The 21,626-nt window shown below is 39.5% G+C and overlaps 1 protein-coding gene across 5 annotated transcripts in view; it reads right to left on the reverse strand.

The window, feature by feature from the left end:
- Positions 1–21,626, reverse strand: part of CDON (cell adhesion associated, oncogene regulated) — a 100,740-nt gene that overhangs the window by 42,937 nt on the left and 36,177 nt on the right. For 3 of the 5 annotated variants that reach the window (XM_023516772.1, XM_023516771.1, XM_023516773.1), the window contains exons 3-7: positions 19,523–19,795; positions 18,190–18,336; positions 17,272–17,415; positions 16,355–16,642; positions 14,590–14,859 (exon numbers count right to left, since the gene is read on the reverse strand). In XM_023516772.1, coding sequence (XP_023372540.1) covers positions 14,590–14,859; positions 16,355–16,642; positions 17,272–17,415; positions 18,190–18,336; positions 19,523–19,795 — 1,122 coding nt within the window. Of the gene's footprint in view, positions 1–5,672; positions 6,027–14,589; positions 14,860–16,354; positions 16,643–17,271; positions 17,416–18,189; positions 18,337–19,522; positions 19,800–21,626 lie in introns of those variants that run through there. The other 2 variants (XM_003795925.3, XM_023516774.1) reach the window with 2 other exon arrangements.

Consider the following 21,626-nt stretch of genomic DNA (forward strand, 5'->3'; position numbering starts at 1 on the left):
AATTTGCTCATGGAGCAGTAAGTGAATTATGTGAAAAATCAATTATATGATGCAATAGTTTAGTGGTTTAAAAGTTCTCATTTTTTCCTTGCTGTCTACTAGTATTCCCTCTTCTGCAATAATAATTTGCTAATTTAGGTTGGGCACGGTGGTTCATGCCTGTAATCCCAAGGCCAAGGCAGGTGGATTGCTTGAGCTCAGGAGTCCAAGACCAGCTTAAGTAAGTATAAGACCCTGTCTACTAAAATAACCAGATGTTGTGGCAGTTGCCTATAGTCCCAGGCTGAGGGAGAAGAATCACTTAAGCCCAAGAGTTTGAGGTAGTTATGAGCTGTGATGCCAGGGCACTCTACACAGGGCAACAGAGTGAGATTGTGTTTCAAAATAAATAAATAAATACAATAATTTGCTAGTTTAACCTCAGAAGATTATAAGTTAAAGAACATTAGGCTTCAATTCCAGAAACACAATAAATAACACATTCTGTTGAGAACAAGGTGATATTTATAGCAAGAAAATGGTCAAGAGTTAGGCTTTCACCCACTGAGGAGCTAGTCTGCAGAAATGCTACCCTGTCTTCACACACTTGGGCAGCCTCTGCCCACACTGAATCCAAGCACAGGCTATAGGAAGGCAGCTCTCAGGATGTGACCGCCATATATAGGTGTCCAAGCTAGCCACATGTAGAGATGACATGGGGGGGTCCAGCCCCCACAAAGGTGCCACACATCTGAGCAAATCTGCATTGGCTGCTCCAGCCCCAGGCTCTGATCACAACTATATAAGTGACTCCAAGCAAGGACAGTAGCAGACCTGCCTACTGTATCTAGTTAACCCCCAGAATCATAGGAAATAATGAAGGGCTGTTGTTTCAAATTCAATCTCTTGGGTAATCTGTTAGGCAGCCATAGCCACCCCACCCACAGACACCTGTCCTGGCACAGCAGATAGTCTCCTTCAAGGAGGAGGGAAGAAATGAAACTAACAAGACCAGCACAGATAAAGGAAGAATTTAATTATCTCCAAGTCCTATTTTTGGACAGAACTGAAGGTTGGCTTAAGAAACTGCAAATCTAAAGACAGATAAAACAAGCAGACAGGCTTAATACTATAGACAGAATACAGAATATACAGAAGGTGAAATAATTTCTATGTATTGGAATAAATAGACTGCATATATCCAAAGAAAATTACTAAGCACATCACGTGCCAAGCACTGTGCTATATATTTAATAAGCACAATCCTGATTAATTCTCAAAACAACGCTCTAGGGTAAATGGTACCACTCCCACTTTACAGATGAAGAAATGAGGGTTCAAGAGACTGAGCAACAACAGCTGTCAGGGGCAGTAGCTGTGGCTCGAAAGGGTAGGGCGCCGGCCCCATATGCCAGAGGTGGCGGGTTCAAACCCAGCCTTGGCCAAAAAAAAATCCAACAGCTGTCAGAAAGAAGTGCAGGGGAGCTGTTCATGAACACGCACTTCCCCATGCAGCCAGCCCAGGAACGGCAGCTGGGTTTCTCTAAAGTATTATTACTATTGGCAACAAAAAATCTTCTTGTTTTTCACTCCTTTTGTGGAGTAAGAGAGCACAGGACAACAACATTATAGTTTATTTTCCATTCATTTTTAGGAGAACTACCCCACTTCAGGAGACAACCAACACAAAAGGAGACTAACAGTGTAAAAGCAGCTCTCGGCTCGGCGCCTATAGCTCAACCGGCTAAGGCGCCAGCCACGTACACCTAAGGTGGCGGGTTCGAATCCCCAGCCCGGACCCGCCAAACAACAATGACGGCTGCAACCAAAAAATAGCCGGGCGTTGTGGCGAGCGCCTGTGGTCCCAGCTACTTGGGAGGTGGAGGCAGGAGACTCGCTTGAGCCCAGGAGTTGGAGGTTGCTGTGAGCTGTAATGCCATGGCACTCTGCCCAGGGGGACAGCTTGAGGCTCTGTCTAAAAAAAAAAAAAAAAAAAAAGCAGCTCTCAATTTAAAAGGCAGAAAGGGTATCCCAGAAGCATCCTCCACCCAAGAAAACAAAAGCTAGTGAGGAAATAATGTAGAAGAAAATTAATTAAGTTCACTCAGACAACTTCAAAATATTGCTCTTGGAACAGTTATGTTTGTATAATGAGTCAGACCATGGGCTGAAGTGCAGGACGTGAGTTGGTGCCTGCAAACACAGAGATGTGGGTTTAGAAGTAGAGGCAGTTTGCTGTGGCTTGGGTAGCGGCGAAGGACCTTTTATCATGAGGAGTTCCGTGCACCTTCTGGGCAGTTCTCCACTGGGAAGTGGTATTTGGCTGTAGAAGAGTTTAAATGCCATAGGCCTCAGTTTACAGAGAGGCATGAGAGAAATTTCATGTTGCAGCCTGTCTGGTGAAGAAGTAACAACAATCCACTTCTGTAACATTTCAGTAAGACTTTTCCACAACTTTTAATAAGAGGAGGAGTCAATTAACCTTCCTCTTCTGTTCCCACTAATACAATCCAGGCATTCACAAGATACTAGAAACAATTTAAAAGACTTTAACAGTACTTCCAAAAGTGTTCTCATATATATTACCTCAACGTATCTTCAAAACAACTCACAGAGAAGATTAGCACGGCCCCCCAAGCAAGCATAACATGTAAATTCATGAAACATTACGTTTTTTTCTAGAATATTCTGAGGTTAAAAAAAAAGAAAAAAAAACTCTCTTCCCTATAGTCATGTCAGAGTAAAATCATCACAAACAAACAAACAAACAAAAAAAAAACCCAAACCTCTGAAATGGGTAAAATAGATAGTGAGCATTTTTTAAGGTAGAATGAGCTGAAAAGAGACTGATACAACTATGGCAATGAAAATGAGTTTGTTAACAGCAACTCTGAATGGAAACTATTTAAGCAAGGGTACGAGACATGTCAAATATGCTCCCACTGTGACCACTCTTACCAACAACCCTCTTCCGAAACTATTTAGGAAACCCAGACCAACTCCCATTGTAGTTTTGAAGGGTTACAATTCACTCTACAAATATTTGTACATCTAGGACCTCAAAAACCAAAACTCTCCGGGAAAAATAAAAAGAAAGGAGGGAGTCCCCTTTCTCTCTGACTGCTTACTCTCCCTTTCTTTATGAACAAAGCAAACGGCTGTATGTCGAAATTTAATAAGGCTCAAATTCTGGGGCAAAGAAGCCAATTCTTATACACTCTTTTGAGTTTTAGTAAACTCAACTGGATCTTAGTAATTAGCATAGCACATGCAGAAGAGGTGACACAGAAGCCTCAGGAGGAAGGCAGAGGATGGGCTACTGCAGGTGGAAACCCTAGAGCAAGGGAATCTAAAGGCAGTTGCCTGAAAAAGCTGCACAAGCTGCTTATGTAATTTACAAGGGCTTCAGATCTGGGGGTTAACATGTACCTAGAGGTCCTCAAACTTTTTAAACAGGGGGCCAGTTCACTGTCCCTCAGACCATTGGAGGGTCAGACTACAGGCCCCAGGACAAGTTGGCTGCAAAGTAGGACAGGCAGCAGCAGCAAAAACACCCAGTGGGCCGGATAAATGTCCTAGGCGGGCTGCATGTGGCCCGTGGGCTGTAGTTTGAGGATGCCTGTCCTAGATCCATCAGCTGTGTCTGTAACATTTAAGAGTCCTTACACCTGGGGTCCCCAAACCCCAAGCCGCTGACAGGACCAGTCTATGTCCTGCTAGGAACTGGGCTGCACAGCAGGAGGTGCTGAGGGAGTGAAGCTTCACTTGCATTTATAGCTGCTCCGAGTCACTCACACCACCACCACCACTTAGCCCTGCCTCCTGTTACAGCAGCAGCTGCATTAGATTCTCAAAGGAGTATGGGCTCTACTGCAAACCGCACATGTGTGGGATTGAGGCTGTATCTTCTTAGGAGACTTTGCTTGATGGTCTGAGGTGAAGATGCAGTGTGCTTGACTCACTCCAAAACCATATCCCTATCCCAGTCTGTGGAAAAACTACCTTCTGTGAAACCCATCCCTGGTGCCAAAAGGTTTGGGGAATGCTGCCCTACACCCCATTTTCTGCCAAATTCCTGCATTATTATCTGATGTTCGGCTAACAATTTTGAGCAGAGCCACTCTTATTTTTACCTGGAAGAATAGATACATATAAGCACACACATGTACATGCACACACATGTTCACATATATGTATGAACAGATGCCACACTCAACTACTTTCCTGACTTGAGAATACTTAAGGTTAGTAGAAATCAGTAACTATGTCTTCTTTCCCTAAACACCACCACAAGGGCTCATTGCAACTTAATAATAACTGGATTGTAAGAATCATAACCTGATAGTGTGTAATGGAAGGCTTTCTATTGCCAGACACCATTCTAAGCCCTTTTGTATGTCTTAACTTGATTTTCACATTAACCCTATGAGCAGGGCACTGTCACAACACCTGCCACACAGATGAGGAAACAAGCACAGAGAATTTGTCCTGGTTACACAGTCCCTAAGTGGCAAGGCCAAATTTCTGACACAACCTGCATGCTGAACCTCCACAGCACCCCGCCTCTAATGTTCACAGAGGAGCCCAGGGGCACAGATGAGAGCACTGGCCTTCCCTGCTCCCCTTCCAGCCTCTAGATCCATCCACGGTGACAGAGTCGTGATTTGCATATAAAGGGAAACAGGAGACTGCACATCCAAACTCTTCTATTTCAACCATCACTCCTCTGCCTGGTCACTGGCTGGCACTGCTCTGGCTAAGGTACCCATACCCTGGTACTGTAGCTGAGACTGCAGAGGATGGGCCAGGCAAGAAGACCAAGGGGAACTAGGCAGAGAACTACTTTCACCATGGAGTGAAGGGGAGGGTTTACCCAGGGCCTGGAGCCCATTTTCCTCTTTCTGATATCGATATTTAAAAATTACATAAAGGGCCAGGCACGGTGGTTCACACCTATAATCCTAACATTGTGGGAAGCCAAGGCAGGTGGATCCCTTCAGCTCAAGAGTTCAAGATCAGTCTGAGCAAGAGTGAGACCCCATCTCTAAAAATACAAAACTAGCAGGGTGTGGTAGTAGGCGCCTATAGTCCTAGCTACTTGGGAGGCTGAGGCAAGAGGATCACTTAAGCTCAGGATTCTGAGGTTGCTGTGAGCTGTGATGCATAGCACTCTATGGAGGGCAAAAGAGTGAGACTCTGTCTCTTAAAAAAAAAAAGTATAGGAAGCTTTTAACTCATCATATTATACATCCCTTTAGAAAAATAATGTTGGTTAAAATGGGGGAATACGCACAGGTTACATCTGATACCATGACTCTGCTTTCTCCATGAAGTCAACCTTTTAGACTCTGAATACTATAGGGCTCACGTAAGAAAAACATCTACAATGCCATTTTCAGTAGCTAGAAAACCAAAAAGCATTACTCCCAAAACAGACTGTATTTTGAACTTGCTCCCAAATGAGAGCTTTCTATGTGACAGTGAGCTTAAAAGCACATCAGAAATGGAGACCAAGTTTTATCTAATTTACATGAAGCCAAATACCAACAAATACAGTTCTACGTTTCACTGTCATCAGGAAAATAATAAATTTAAAGATTGCTAGATTCATTAAAATAACGTATTTCAAATCACTTCATCCCCTATTGTAAAAAGAAATTATGCAACTAAGAGGGCACAACAACAGCACTCACCAGCCATAAGGAGCACTTCAGACCGTGCAGTGCCATGCTCATTCGCAGCCTCACACACATACTTCCCAGCATGCTCCTGGGCAACAGCCTGAATGTAGAGAGTGCTGGAACCAGCCCAGGACAGGGCGACAGGGACAGGCTCCAGGTGTGAGCCCCCTGGTCCCACTAAGTGTGATTTCTGGGATTTAGATCTAAGGACATGAGAAGGACAGCTGGATATCAATCCACAGGCGTCATACCAGCGGATGACTGGCACTGGCACCCCTGTGGCATTGCAGGACAAAGTGACAAAGTCTCCACCGGCCACCTTTGCACTAGCTGGCACTGTAATTATAACTGGCTGGAATTCATTGTCTGTTAAAAAAGTAATTTGCATACAAAAAATTAAGAACATTATACTATCTATAGTGCAAAATAATCTCATCCTGTTGAATAGACCTAATAGTAAGGATCAAACCAAGATACCTCCCTCCTTGTAAGTTCTTTTCTCATCTCAACTTTCACCAAGTAAAACTGTCAACAAAAAATAGAATTTCTCATAGTTGTGGACCCCTAGGCATTTCCTATATAGATTTCTTATCCTTCAGAAAGAGAGGGATATACATAAAGAAATCTTCTAAGAGCTTTCCAATAGGTATACTACAACATTTGACCACTGTAAAGATAAAACATACACAGCTGAAAACTCATACTTCAACATGAAAGGGTATAAAGTATGAAACTAGATAATAATTCCTTCAAGAAAATGGTCAATTAGAGGGTTTTGAGGGAGTTAGGGGCATGAGGGCAGGAATCTGATTATAAAAAGCCTGAGAGAAAAAACTTTTCTAAATACAAATTGATACATATATTTCTTACAAAGTTCTTCTTGTTTAGAAATTTTTTTTTTCCAAATTAAAGTGGCAGCCAAGCCTTTCCTTGTGGTCCTGGAATTATCAGGAGGTATTTTTAAGTGAGTCTATGGTGGTATAAAGGGAATGACATTTCCTCCAGCGTGTCTGTCTTTTTTCTTTTTTTTCTCTTTTTGAGACAGAGTCTCACTTTGTCACCCTTGGTAGAATGCCATGGTGTCATAACTCACAGCAACCTCAAACTCTGGGGCTTAAGCAATTCTCTTGCCTCAGGCTTTCAAGTAGCTGGGATTACAGGCACCTGCCATAATGCCCGGCTACTTTTAGAGATGAGGTCTTCCTCTGGCTCAGGCTGGTGTCTTTCCTTTTCTTTAGTCCTACTTCCCATGTCTGACAAAACCAGCCACTGATATCAGATTTCTGAATTTTTGCCAACCTGAGTGTAAAATGGTATCTCACTGGTCAGAATCTGCATTTTCCTGGGCACTAGTGAGGTTGCACATCTTTTTGAGTGATTCTGTGCCATTCATATTTCTCCTCCTCCTCTGTGAAATGCCTTTGGTCAGTTTTTCTACTGGGTTATTTTATCTTTTTTGTGATGGTACAGAGTTCTTTATGTACAGTAGACACTGTTCTTTTATTCAGTTACGTATCCCCTCTTAGCTCATTGCTTTTCTTTTCAGTTTTGGATGATATTTTTAATAATGAAGATGTTTTTGCTTCAATGTTGTCAAATCTTTTTTCAATTAGCACTTTTTTAAATGTTTTATTAAAAAGTTTTAAAACTTTTTAAAGATCATATATTCGTCAATACTCAAAAATCCTTCCATTTTGTCTTTCACATTTAGGTCTTTAGTCTACCTGAAATTTATGTTTATATTCTACGTGAGTTAGAAATTTAATTTCAGAATTAAACAACTTTATCCTGAGTGATAGTTTGGTTCAGAAAGAGAAAAAGGAGGAAATTGTTAAATTCCTCAAAAACATAACAATAATGAAGACATAAGTTGCCAAAACCTACAGGATAAAGCCATAGCAGTTTTAAGAGGGAAACATATTGCATTAGATATCTACATTCGAAAAACAGAGAATGCATGAACAAAGTCATGAACCATCTTATGGAATTGGAAAAAGAAGAACAATCTAATCCCAAAGCCAGCAAAGAAAAGAAATAGCCAAAATTAAATCAGAGATTAATGAAATTGAAAACAATCATTCAGAAAATTAATAAAAAAAAAAGTTGGTTTTTTAAAAAAAATAAAATTGATAAACCTTTGGCCAGATTAACTAGAAACAGAAAAGTAAAATTTCTAATAACCTCAATCAGAAACAATAAAGGGGAAATAACAACAGATGCCACAGAGATACAAGAGACCATCTCTGAGTACTACAAGAAACTCTATGCCCAGAAATTTGACAATGTGAAGGAAATGGATCTATATCTGGAATTGTACCCTCTCCCTAGACTTACAAAAAGAAATAGGTATCTTGAATAGACCAATTTCAAGCACTGAAATTGAAGAAATAATAAAAAAAAATCTCTTAACAAAAAAAATGCCCTGGAGCAGATGGCTTCATACCAGAATCCTATCAAACCTTCAAAGAACAGCTTATTCCCAAACTGCAGAAATAATTCCAAAAAATTGAGAAGGAAGGAATCTCCCCTAATATGTTCTACAAAGCAAACATCACCCTGATACCAAAAGCAGGAAAAGACCCAACTAAAAAGGAGAATTTCAGACTAATGAATATAGATGCAACTAAAAAGGAGAATTTCACTAATGAATATAGATGCAAAAACTCTCAATAAAATCTTAGCCAATAGATTACAGCTACAAATTAAAAATAAATTATACATCACAATCAAGTAGGCTTCATCCCAGAGATGCAAGGCTGGTTTAACATACACAAGTCCATAAACATAATTCACCATATCAACAGAAGCAAAAACAAAGACCATACAATCCTCTCAATAGATCCAGAAAAGAATTCGATAAAATTCATCATCCTTTTCTAATTAGAACACTAAAGAATATTGGCATGGGTGGGCACATTTCTTAAACTGATCAAAGCCATCTGCAACAAACCCACAGCTAACATTAGGCTGAACAGAGTAAAATTGAAAGCTTTTCCACTTCGAACTGAAACCAGACAAGGTTGTCCTCTATCGCAGTGATTCTCAAGCCTTTAATACAGTTCCTGTGGGTCGCAACCCACAGGTTGAGAACCACTGTTCTATCGTCACTACTATTCAACATAGTACTTGAAGTTCTAGGCAATGCAATCAGGTAAGAAAAGGAAATAAAGGGCATCCAAATGGGGGCAGATGAGGTCAAACTCTCCCTCTTTGCTGATGATATGATCTTATACTTAGAGAACCCCAAAGACTTAACCACAAGATTCCTGGAAGTATTAAAAAAATATAGTAATGTCTCAGGATATAAAATCAATGTCCACAAATCAGTAGCCTTCATATATGCCGATAACAGCCAAGTTCAGAAGCAAATCAATGACACAGTTCCCTTCACAATAGCTTAAAAAATAAAAATGAAATACCTAGGAATATACATAACAAAAGAAGTGAAGTACTCTACAAAGAAAATTATGAAACCCTAAGAAAAGAAACAACAGAAGATATTAACAAATGGAAGAAGGTATCATGCTCCTGGCTGGGAAGAATCAACATTGTTAAAAATTTCTATACTACCCAAAGCAATCTACAGATTCAATGCAATCCCCATTAAAATATCAACATCATACTTTCAAGATTTGGAAAAAAATAATTCTTTGTTTTGTATGAAACCAGAAAAAAATCCCATATAGCCAAGGCATTCCTCAGTAATAAAAACAAAACCGAGGGCATCAGCCTACCAGACTTTAGGCTGTACTGCAAGGCCATCGTGATCAAAACAGTATGCTGTTGGCACAAAAGTAGAGACATAGATATTTGGAAGCAAATAGAAAACCAGGAGATGAAACTAACATCTTACAGCAACCTGATTTTTGATAAACCAAACAAGAACATACAATGGGGAAAAGAACCCCTATTCAATAAATGGTGTTGGGAGACCTGGGTAACCACATGTAAAAGACTGAAACTGGATCCACACCTTCTACCACTTAAAACATTGATTCAAGATGGATAAAAGACTTAAATCTAAGGCATGAAACTATAAAAATCCTTGAAGAAAGTATAGGGAAAATACTTGAAGATATTGACCTGAGGAAAGATTTTATGAAGACTTCTGTGGCAATTGCAACAACAAAGAAAAAATAAATGGGACTTAACTAACTGAAAAGCTTTTGTACAGCTAAGGAGACAGCAACCAAAGCAAACAACCTTCAGAATGGAAAAGATATTTGCATATTCTAAATCAGACCAAGGCTTGCTAACCAGGATCTACAGAGAACTCATTAAGCAATATAAAAAGAGCTATCAATCCCATCCATCACTGGGCAGGGCAAGCGACATGAAGAGAACCTTCTCTAAGGAAGATAGATGAATGGCTAACAAATGTATGAAAAAATGCTCATTGTCCCAAACCATCTGAGAATGCAAATCAAAACCACCCTGAGATATCACCTAACCCCAGTTAGAATGGCCCACATCACAAAGTCTCAAAGCTGCAGATGCTGGTGTGGATGTGGAGAGAAGGAAACACTTTTACTTTGCTGGTGGGACTGCAAACTAAAACAACATTTTTGGAAGGAAGTATGGAGAATCCTCAAAGACTCAACATACACTTGTCATTTGATCCTGCAATCCTATTACTGGGTATCTTGTCAGAAGAAAAAAAGGAAGTATGGAGAATCCTCAAAGAACTGAAACTACACTTGTCATTTGATCCTGCAATCCTTTTGCTGGGTATATTGTCAGAAGAAAAAAAAATCATTTTATCATAAGGATATCTGCATTAGACTGTTTATCGCAGCTCCATTTATAATCACCAAAATGTAGAAACAACCTAAATGCCTACCACCTTAGGAATGGATTAACAAGCTGTGATATATGTATACCATGAAATAGTATTCAGCCTCCCAAAAGATGGAGATTTTATAGCTTTTTTACTAACCTGGATGGAGGTGGAACACATTCTTCTTAGTGAAGCATCACAAGAATGGAGAAGCAAGAATCCCATGTACTCAAATCTAATATGAAGGCAGATGATCTAATACAAGGTAGAGGGTAGGGGAATGAGGGAACAGAGAGAAGGGAAGAAGGAGGGGTTGGGATCATGGTGCATGACACACCTCTTGGGGGTGGGACACAATTACAAGAGGGACTTTACCTAACAAAAGCAATCAGTATAACCTAGTTCTTTGTACCCTCAATGAATCCCAAACAATAAAAAAGAAAAAAAAATTTAATTTCGTTTTCTCCTCCATTTTGATAGCCAGTTATCCCACATCAAAACGTAAAGTAGAAATCCCTCTGGTGGTGATCTGCAATGCCAGTCCAGTCAAGTCCCTGGGTGCAAATGTCTTTTTGGCAGTCTCTACAATGTTCCAAGAGTCTACCTGTTCCTGGACCAACAAGATACTTTCTTAATTAGTACAGATCTTATGTACATTGAAATCAAGTCTCTGTATTCTTTTCCTTCTTCCTTCAGAGTGTCTTAGCTTTTGGGGGGCCTCTGGTCATCCATATAAATTTTTTTTTAATTTCAGATTAATATGAAGGTACACATGATTAGGTTACAATGTTTGCATTTGTTAGGTATGATCCCTGTTGTAGTTGTACCCACACCCAGAAGGTGTGCCACATACCCTTACATTGTGCCTGTTAGAAGCAAGCTCCCCCACCCCCTCCCTTTTCCCCTCTCCCTCCAACTTGAATTGAGTTTTTTTCTTGTGTGGGCACGTGTTAGTTTCTCTACTGGCTTCACATTAGTATTGAGTACACTGGATGCTTGCTTTTCCATTCTTGTAACACTTTACTAAGAGGAATGTGTTCTAACTCCACTCAGGTAAATACAGAAGACATAAAGTCTCCATCTTCTTTAATGGCTGTCGTTACTGAGACTGCCAGTGAAGTCATCCATATAAATTTCAGAATCAATTTGTCGAGGTCCTCAAAATATTGTGATGGGATTTTAATTGGAATTAAATGAATTTATAGAAAATTTTTTGAAAGACCAGATAACCACATGATACTGAATTTTGGTATCAATGAACTGGTATATCTTCCTATATAAGTGGATCTGCTTTCCTGTTGCTAATACTAAAAAGTGATTTTTAAATTGTATTTTCTGTTTGTTGCTGGCATATAGAAAGGCAATTGATTCTTTTTTTTTTTTTTTTTTAGAGACAGAGTCTCACTTTGTTGCCCTCGGTAGAGTGCCATGGCGTCAGAGCTCACAGCAACCTCCAGCTCTTGGGCTTAGGCAATTCTCTTGCCTCAGCCTCCCGAGTAGCTGCAACCACAGGCATTCGCCACAATGCCTGGCTATTTTTTTTGTTGTTGCAGTTTGGCCAGTGCTGGGTTTGAACCTGCCACCCTTGGTATATGGGGCTAGCAACCTACTCACTGAGCCACAGGCGCCATCTGGCAATTGATTCTTATTCATTGGTCTTCACTTCTGATAATAAGATATATAATCATAATAATAGCAAACTATTTAGGATATTCTATGTTAACAATCATTTCAGTTATAAATTAATGACAATTGGGGTCCCTTCTTATTTCTTTTTATGTCTTTCTGTGTTATGATCTCCAGTATAATGATGAGAAGAAAGGTTAGAGAAAGTGCTTCTCACACTTCACCATTAAAAGTGATATTCCTCTAAAGTTCTTGATAGAAACTTTTTACTAAGTTAAGAAAGTTCCTTGTCATTTCTGATTGTCTAGCATGGATGCTGAATTAAATCCAATGTATTTCTGCCCTCTAGTGAGCTAACCATATCACTTTCTTCTTTATTCATTAAATAGGATGCATGACACTTAAAATTTTCTGATGGATTCCTGGAATAATTACTTGGTCAAGATGTATTATTTTATTCCTAGCTCGCTAATATTTTATTAAGGATTTTTACCTCCATGTTCATAAACAAGATTGGTCTTTAATTTTCCTTTCTTGTGCTACCCTTTGGTGATTTTAGAATCAAGATTAGAGAGTTTTCATCTTTTTCTTTTCTCTGGATGAGTCTGTAAAACATTTGGAATACTCTGTTATTCGCAAGTTTGGTAGAACTTCCATAAAACCATCTGGCCTGATGTTTTCTTTGTGGGAAGATTTTTAACTCCTAATTCAATTTTTTCATAGGTGTAGGACTGTTAAGCCTTTTTATTTCTTTTAAGTCAGCATTGCTAAGTTATATTTTTCCTCAGAATTTGTCTATTTCTGTCTGTATTTGTAAATTATTGTCAAAGTTTACCATAATCTTAGTATTTTTAATTTCTACATGGTATAAAGCTTGCACTTAACACCCCTTTATTCCTAATATTGTTTATTTGTGCCTGCTTTCTTTTCTCTTGATCAATTTTGCAAAGATTTGTTCATTTTATTTCTTTATAAAGAACCAACTTCTATCTTCATTTATCTTCTATATTTTATCTTTATTTTCTATTCAATTGTTTTCTGACCTTATTTTTATTATCTTTCTTCTGCTTTCTACAAATTTATTCTGTTATTCTTTTACTTTCCTCACTAATTTTTGGTCTTATTCGTTTTCTTTTACAACCATAAGAGTCTATACATTTCCTTCTAAATTCCATTTTTGCCCTCTCACAAAACTTGATCTGTAGCATTTTCATTATCATTCAGTTCAAAGCATTTTAAATTTTCATTATGATTCCTTTTCTGACCCAACTATCGAAAAGTATAACTTTAGACTGGGTGCCCATCCATAGCACAGTGGTTATGGGGTGGTGCCTGTAGCTCAAAGGAGTAGGGCGCTGGCCCCATATACCGAAGGTGGCGGGTTCAAAACCGGCCCCAGCCAAAAACTGCAAAAAAAAAAACCAAAACTACACATAGCACAGTGCTTATGGCGCCAGCCACATACACCAAGGCTGGTGGACTCAAACCTGGCCCAGGGCCAGCTAACACAACAATGACAACTGCAACAAAAAATAGCCGGGCGTTGGGGTGGGCCCCTGTAGTCCCAGCTACTTGGGAGGCTGAGGCAAGAGAATCACTTAAGCCCAAGAGTTTAAGGCTGCTGTAAGCTGTGACACCACAGCAATCTACCAAGGGCAACACAGTAAGATTCTGTCTCAAAAAAAAAAAAAAAAGAAAGAAAGAAAAGAAAAGTATAACTTTAAATTTCTAAGTACATGTCGATTTTTCAATTATGTTTTTATTATTAACCTTTAAATTAATTGCAGCAAGGTCAGACAATGTGGTCTGTATCTGACTGATTCTCTGAAATTTGAAATATTTATAGCTCATATCATAGACCAATCATTAATTTCCCTAACATATAAGAAATCCCATAAATAAAAAGACCAATAATCTAATTTTAAATGGGCAAAACGCAATAAACAGTTAATGCACAGGAATGCAAATTCAAATGGCTCAAATACATATGAAAAGATGCCCAACATTACTTGTAAAAAAAGAAATAGAGATTGAAAAGCACTTCCTTTTTTATCCATCAGACTGGCAAAGATAAAACAAATACCCTGGGTTGGTGAGGGTACGAGGAAACAGGCTGTGTTATATGTTGCTGATGGGACTGTAAACTAATAATTAACTATAGAAATTAATTCAGTAATATCTACCCAAATTACCAACATGTATATGGTTTTATCCTACAAGTTCATTCCTGGAATTTCTTTTATAAAGATACTCACACATGTATAAAATACTCTTTGTAGAAGGGCATTCACTATAAGCTGTTTATAATAACCAAGGTCAAAAATGGGCATCAATGAGCAGCTAGTCCAGGGGTGGAGAATCTGTAGCATTAAGGCCACATTTGGCCTTCTGGATCCTTAAGTTTGGCCTTTGACTTGCACAATGATAGGACAATATTTTTTTAGTAAAAATGACTTCATTTTTAACCAGAACAAAAGCCTCTCTGTAAAATAAAACTTTCTATGATGACATGAACTGAAACCCTACCTTTTTGAATTTCAAGTCTTCCAGTAGACTGCATAAATCCAATCCCGTTATCTGCTACACACTGATACAGCCCACTATCTTCTGCAGTGATGCCACTAATTTTCAGCCTGTTTCCTGCAGTTAGATGTCGTGGGGCAGGATGAACAGGCTGAGCATTATGGAACCAGGTAAGGTTGGGGACTGAGTTCCCACGAACATCACAGGTGAAGTGTACTGTGGTACCTAGAGGCACAATCTGGTCCTGCAGTCCTTTAGAAATTGAAGCATGTTCTGAAAATAAAACATACAAATTAAACCCTGCACCTCAAGATACACTTTTTAAATGATCGTATAAGTCATACAAAATCTCTCTACCAGTACCTAGTTGAAATCAAGTTGTCTGTTCACATTCTTCTGTCTGCTGTGGTCATCAGAAAAAATTAGGAATGCATTTTAACTTTCCACTAATACGATGAACCATATGTTACTAATAAACCTTTCACAAATGGCTCCACCCACTTAATTCCCCAAAACACACAGGAACATACACACACAAATAGTTTCTAATCCTGGGGGCTTCTCCTAGCGTTCAAGTGATTAGCTTCAAATTAAAAAAAAATGTTTCTCTGGATTTCACATTAAACAGACTCAAAACAGAATTATTTCTTCAGAGGTTAAATTATTGTTATGGTCAATCCTGCTTTTAAATGCATATAAGGGGAGGACCATCTTTCAGGATCTATAAAGTCAATCTGTACCCACCAATGTAAGTCATTTATTGACATCTGTAGTATATGCCTGAATTAAATAATTATGCATATTAATCCAGATCTGATTATCACTGAATTTTAAAGCCCACTTGCCACACAGACATTAATTCTAGTGTTGGTAACCTGTATCAGGCAATGGGTGTAAACAAACACATGCCAAGGGCTTATAAAAACTCAGTTTACTGTGAAATCAGTTCCTACCCATTATTTTCTGGTTTTCATAGAAATCCTGTTTTGATAAAGGAAAACATTTTCTGCTGTTACACACAATTGTGAGATAGGTAGCTGGTTAAAAATATAGAAATGTGAGTAGAAATAAAGCCTATTTCATGAGTCAGACATAGGTGAAAATATCCCAAAAGGGAAAATAAAACAGATTTCTTTTTGAGGATAGCCTTTCTAGTCAGTACTAATTTTTTTTTTTTTTTTTTTGGAGACAGTCTCATTATGTTGCCCAGGCTAGAGTACCATGGCCTCCCCAATAGCTGGGACTACAGATGCCTGCTACAGTGACTGGCTAATTTTTCTATTTTTTTAATAGAGATGAGGTCTCATTTCGCTCAAGCTGGTCTTGAAGCAATGGTCCTGGCCTCAAGCAATCCTTCTGCCTCAGCCTCCCAGAGAGCTAGAGCTACAGGTGTGAGCCACCAGGCCTGGCCAGTACCCTCAGTTATGCTACTGGATACTACACACAGAGACACCCAAGCAGCTCCCATTCTGCTGACTTCCACTTTCCTTCCTCCATGTCATGAAGAGGGGAAACAAGCTGTGCCACAGAACTAGGTTGGGGTGAGGTTCCCAAGAACATTCCATGAGCAATATTCTGTGAGATCCAGAAATATAGCCTACTTCATCAGTCCTTCAAAAAAAATGAAGGTTGTTCCAGCGATAGGTGTAAACATTTCTAGATATTTCCAATGTCATTTTTAGTTCACACACAGATCTTTCCTTCAAACATCATTAGACCAGAAAAATGGCTCGGATTGAAAGAAACATTTGATAAGTTAACATCTTACCAAGTACATTAATCACATAAGTCACTTGTTTCACGTCTCCAGACTCATTTCCTACCACACAAGAATAGTTTCCAGAGTCCGCTGGGTCAATGCTGTCTGTGGCAAGATGGGAATACAACCTTCTCCAGCTGCCTCCGGGAGCAACAGCCAGCCCATTCTTCAGCCAATGCACCTGAGAAGCTGAGACCCCACTCACCACACATTCCAAGGTCACAGGACTGTGGGAAAGAACAGCCCATGCCTGTGAAAGGGTGGGGTGAAGTATGTGAAAATTATCTGTAGAAAGGCCTGGAAAAGGAAAAGATACAAAAGATTATCAGAAGTGTTTGCCTCCAGTCTCGCCCTTACTACCACTGTATCCCCATGCTCCCATCTATCCCTCTTCATATGGAAAGGTCCTACATAGTAGCTAAACCCTTGTTAGTGGAGGATTGGTTTGTAGCCCAATTAGCAATTTGCAAATGTAGGACTCTCAATAGGTTCAGGAGCCACTTTGCCACTGTGTCCTGACTGCTGGTAGTTCTCAAGTACCTTAATCTAAAAATCAGCAATAACTTTCATTATACCTGAAAGAAAGAGATCTCTTTGTTTCGTAATTTACAATTAGCACCAATTTAATCACCACTGCAATAAAGTTGTATTTCCTCTATAATTCCTTCTTATTTGAGCAGAGGACAAAATTCCCCATATGTATTCATTGTCACCTTGACCAAAATTCCTTCCTATAAAATTGTTATATTTTAATACACGTACAGTGCTATTCTATAATACATTAACATATTTACTTTTTTGTAAGGCATTCTTTTGATAAACAAATAAGATCTTTAAAAAAGAAACTCTCACTTTCCGACATTTTATGAAGAATAATTTTGAACACTCTTCCTTTTCTAGTTACTGTTTTTCTCCCAAATACTTACGACTAACAAGCAGCTTGTGGCCAATAGGTTCAACTTTTAATTCATGTGTGACAGGATTATAAACTGCACATTTGTATGATCCCTTGTCCTCTAAGGATACATTCAAAATCTGAAGGTTCCCTGATGGAAGGATCAAGTAATTCTCTGAGGAAGGAAGGCAGTTCAGTTAGGTCTCTCACTTTGTGACGAGCACCACAGCTAAAGCTAACAAAGCTTAGCAGCTACACCTCACATTCAGACATGAACTGAGCAATCAGGGAGACATCACTGAATGAAAGAAAGGGACTGTCAAAGCAGAAAAGCAAAAAAAACTCAACAGTGCTGGCATAATGAAACTGAGCCTTGCAGAGACCTTCTCCTAACAGATGGGGAATCTGAAAGTAAGAAGCTCAGAGGCACAGTGACCACAGCTAGCACCTGGGCAAACCCCACCGCAGCACTGGTCACACCAACTTCACTCATTTTCTTTTTCAACTAATACATGTCAAGTGCTGTTTTCTGCTGATGTGGCCCAGGCACAAGTGATAGAGGAGGGAAGAAAGCAGGCAAAGGCCCTGCACTCTCAAAGCCATTGTTCCAGTGGGGACTCTGGGCTGGCAGAGAGGGGCATGTGATAGATAAACAAACAACAATTTCAGGTGTGATAAATTCTATGAAGAAATAAAAGGGGACAGAGGGACAGGCACCATTTTAGACAGGCCCATGGAGGCACCCTTCTGTGAAGAAGCTAGACCTGTGCAGGGGCTGGAAGAAGCCCTCAGGGAGGGTCGGTCACCTGCTCACTGTAACCCATGACTGCAGCGCAGACACAATGCATCCCACACATTCTTGCTTCCATGGGCCCAGACACACAGAGCTCAACAGCAGGCTATTTAATCTGTTTTGTGTGCACTACTGGCTCTTCATAAAAAGTCTCACCTGTGGAATGTTTCAGCCATTTTCCCCGGATTTTATAGCGCACCTCAGCTTTGGGGTTACTCTCCGGTAACCTACAGCCAATAAAACCAGTACTTTTTTCTTCTGCTGTAATAACATGGTTTGTGGATGAACCAAAATCACCAAGAACTGAAATAAATAAGAAGATAAATGCAAATCTGAATTATCTTTTCCAAAGGAAACTGAAAAACTAGAAACAACATCTGCAGTATGGTCTTTGCAGCCCCAATGCCAGCCCACAAGGTAGCGGTGGTCTTTTCATCCCAGAAAGCAGTGGGGGCAAGGAAACATAATTGAAGACTGTAACCTAAGTCACGGTGCCCTTCTTGATAAGTTAGCACTTCCAGGACACCATAAAAATACAAACTGCTCCTAACACATCTAGGAGAGCTATAAAGCATAATTATTTCCATTCTGTCAAGATAAATCTTTTCAACCCAGTCCCTCATCAAGGGATCCACCTTAAGATCTCCTTTATGAATCTTTATTCTACTAGCAGCTACTCACACTGCAATAAATAGTTTCTGGGAATAAACACAGGACATCAAAAAGCAAAGCAATTTAGCACTTAGAGTATCTGAACACACAAGTGTCAGCTCACTGCAGACAGACCTGCAGCACTCCAGGGCGTGTCTTGGTGCTACCTGTGGGTCACAGCTCTACAAAAACATGGGCTCTTCCCAGTTATGACGAACTCACTGCTCCTGGGAAATCCAGGCTTGTACTGTAGATGGGGCTGCCCTTACAAAGACTTTTCCATTGCTGGAAGCCATCACCGTTTGGAAGGCAAATGGCTCAAACTTACAAAGAAAAACCACGCATTCCAGATTTTCTGTAAGTTCAATACTCAACATTCCTTTCTTTATAGTCAGTTATTATTTTCCTGCTTCTTTAGCCCTGTTTCAATTAAATAAATTAAAAGCACTCAATAATCAAGGCAAATAAAGCAAGTAGACACAAAGAAAGATAGAGACTGCACGAAACAGCTGAGACTTAAAGTAGACAACAGCCTCTTTGCTGTTATCAATATTAAGGACTTATAAATATTCAAAAAGAAAGTATCCGAATTCACATTAGAACACTGTCATGTGAAACTTTAAAAAAAGGAGGAAAAGATACTTCCACATTATTCCTCAGAAGATGACGCAGGCAGGCTCACAGAGGTACACGTGCCTTTTTCAAGTCACACAGTGAGAGCCAAGGCTGGGGTGAGGACACCTACATGCATCACACCAAAGCTTGTCCTCTTCCCGCTATTCAAAAATGCAAGTGCTAACAGCAACATCATATATATCAGAGAGAAAATTAAACTCACTTGCAGTGGATACCTTTGCGGGGCCACTCACAACTGCACCGACACTGTTGTTGGCAATGCATTGGTAGGAACCCAAAAGGGGGGGGCTGAGGGAAGAAATCGTCAAAGTCCCCCGATGAATCTGCATATGTTCCGTGTTTCTATCCAGTCTTTTTCCATCATGCAACCATGAGATATGAGCGGTCACAGGTTTGGCAGAACAATGAAGTACCACAGGTCCACCAAGTTTCTGGATAGCAGAGAGGGGCTCGGAAATAAAATAAGGTGCCAAGTCTACAACAGAACATTCCCCATGTGCAAAGAAACAGAGAGAAAGTGACAGTAGGGAAGGGGGAGAGAAAGAAGAGCACATTAAACACATCTCATCCGCATCTCTAAAAGTAATCTCTCTCTCTGTCTTTTTTTTTTAAAAGACAGAGCTTCACACTATGCCCTGGGGTTGAATGCTGTGGCATCATAGCTCACAGCTGCCTCAAACTCCTGGGTTTAAGCGATTCTATTGCCTCAGCCTCCCAAATAGCTGGAACTATAGGCACCCGCCACAATGCCGGGATATTTTTAGAGATAGGGTCTCACTCTTGTCAGGCTGGCCTCAAACTCCTAAGCTCAGGCAATCCACCTGCCCTGGCCTCCCAGAGTGTTAGGATCACAGGCATGAGCCACCAGGCCCAGCCTTAAAGGCAATCTCTTACTTCCTCTATGTATGTTAGGGTTCTTGACACTTGTAAAAGTTCTAGTAAAATTCTCACAAGCCTATCTGGGGTAAGAAAAAAAAGGGCAACATCTGGGGGTGGCACGTGTGGTTCAAAGGAGTAGGTCCCATATGCCGGAGGTGGCAGGTTCAAACCCAGCCCCTGCCAGAAACTGCAAGAAAAAAAAAAGGGCAATAGCATGTTAAATTAGGACTTAACAATTAGAGGAGAACAGACAAAAATGCTTATGTATAAGTCAGCTATAATACAAAACCTATTAGTGAGAAATAGAGAATTGCTTTTTTAACAGTGACTTGTAAAAAATGAAAAAACATGAAAAGGAGATGATGACTTTCCAAATAAGAATTCTCTCCCCTTTTCCAATAGGATTCAGTGTATGAGAGTAACTTACTTTATAAATGAAGGCAATGGCACTTCTTGAGTGCTTCCCTTCAGCAAAAAATAACGTTCAACTTTTAAGAAGCAGAAATTTAAAAAAAGCCACAAATGAAATTCAAACTCTATCCCTCCTTCAATACAAGCTTAATATTTTTATCTGGTGTTCGAAATAGTTTTCATTTGTTATGTCTATTCTTTCAGGAACTTGGAAGGGGGGTGTTCTTACACTAAAGCATCAATACAGATTCTCCTCCCATCCAAAAGAAGAAGGGAGCAGGAATATTATCTGGTGGAATAAAGTACTTACAAGAAAAAAAATCAATGAATTATTACTGAATCTACTTTTATAGGACATTTAATCAGAAATGAAGATTAAGCAGCATGCTTCTTTTGGCTAACCCTGGGGTGGTAGCAAAACACAAATAAACAAAATCAATTTTTCCCTTACCAAATGTAATATAGTTAGTTATATCATATTTTAATGGGTATATATGTATAAATATTACTTAATGGATACATATTACTGAATTTGTATATGCTTATATAACCATTTTTTAATTCTAAAATAAAAAGAAATACATGTAGGCCACATATTGGGTTTGAAGTTTACATATACATTTAACAGTAAACACATTTAAGCTTTTTAGGAATCCAAAGAGTACACCATAAACTAGGCAAGGTCATGAAAGAAAGTGCCAGACGGAATTTAAAACAAGTTCTCCCACTCCAAGGTGAATATGTGTATCATACCATGCTGGTTCTCAAACTTCTCTGTGGTGGTATATTTAGCATTTTATTCCTGTTATCATTTCCAAATTCAAAAATCTATAACATATCCTTTCATGATTAGCAAATATTTACTTTTAAGGCAACAAAAGGAATAAATTACAAGGACAAGGATGCTAATGCTCAAAATACTAAGAGATCATTAAATTGCCTAATTAATCAATTTTTAAAATCTCATAACTGGGCTGGGTGCCTGTGGCTCAAGTAGCTAAGGCACCAGCCACATA

Source organism: Otolemur garnettii, unplaced genomic scaffold (assembly GCF_000181295.1).
Source record: "Otolemur garnettii isolate 467f Iridium unplaced genomic scaffold, OtoGar3 scaffold00097, whole genome shotgun sequence".
NCBI classification, from domain to species: Eukaryota; Metazoa; Chordata; class Mammalia; order Primates; family Galagidae; genus Otolemur; species Otolemur garnettii.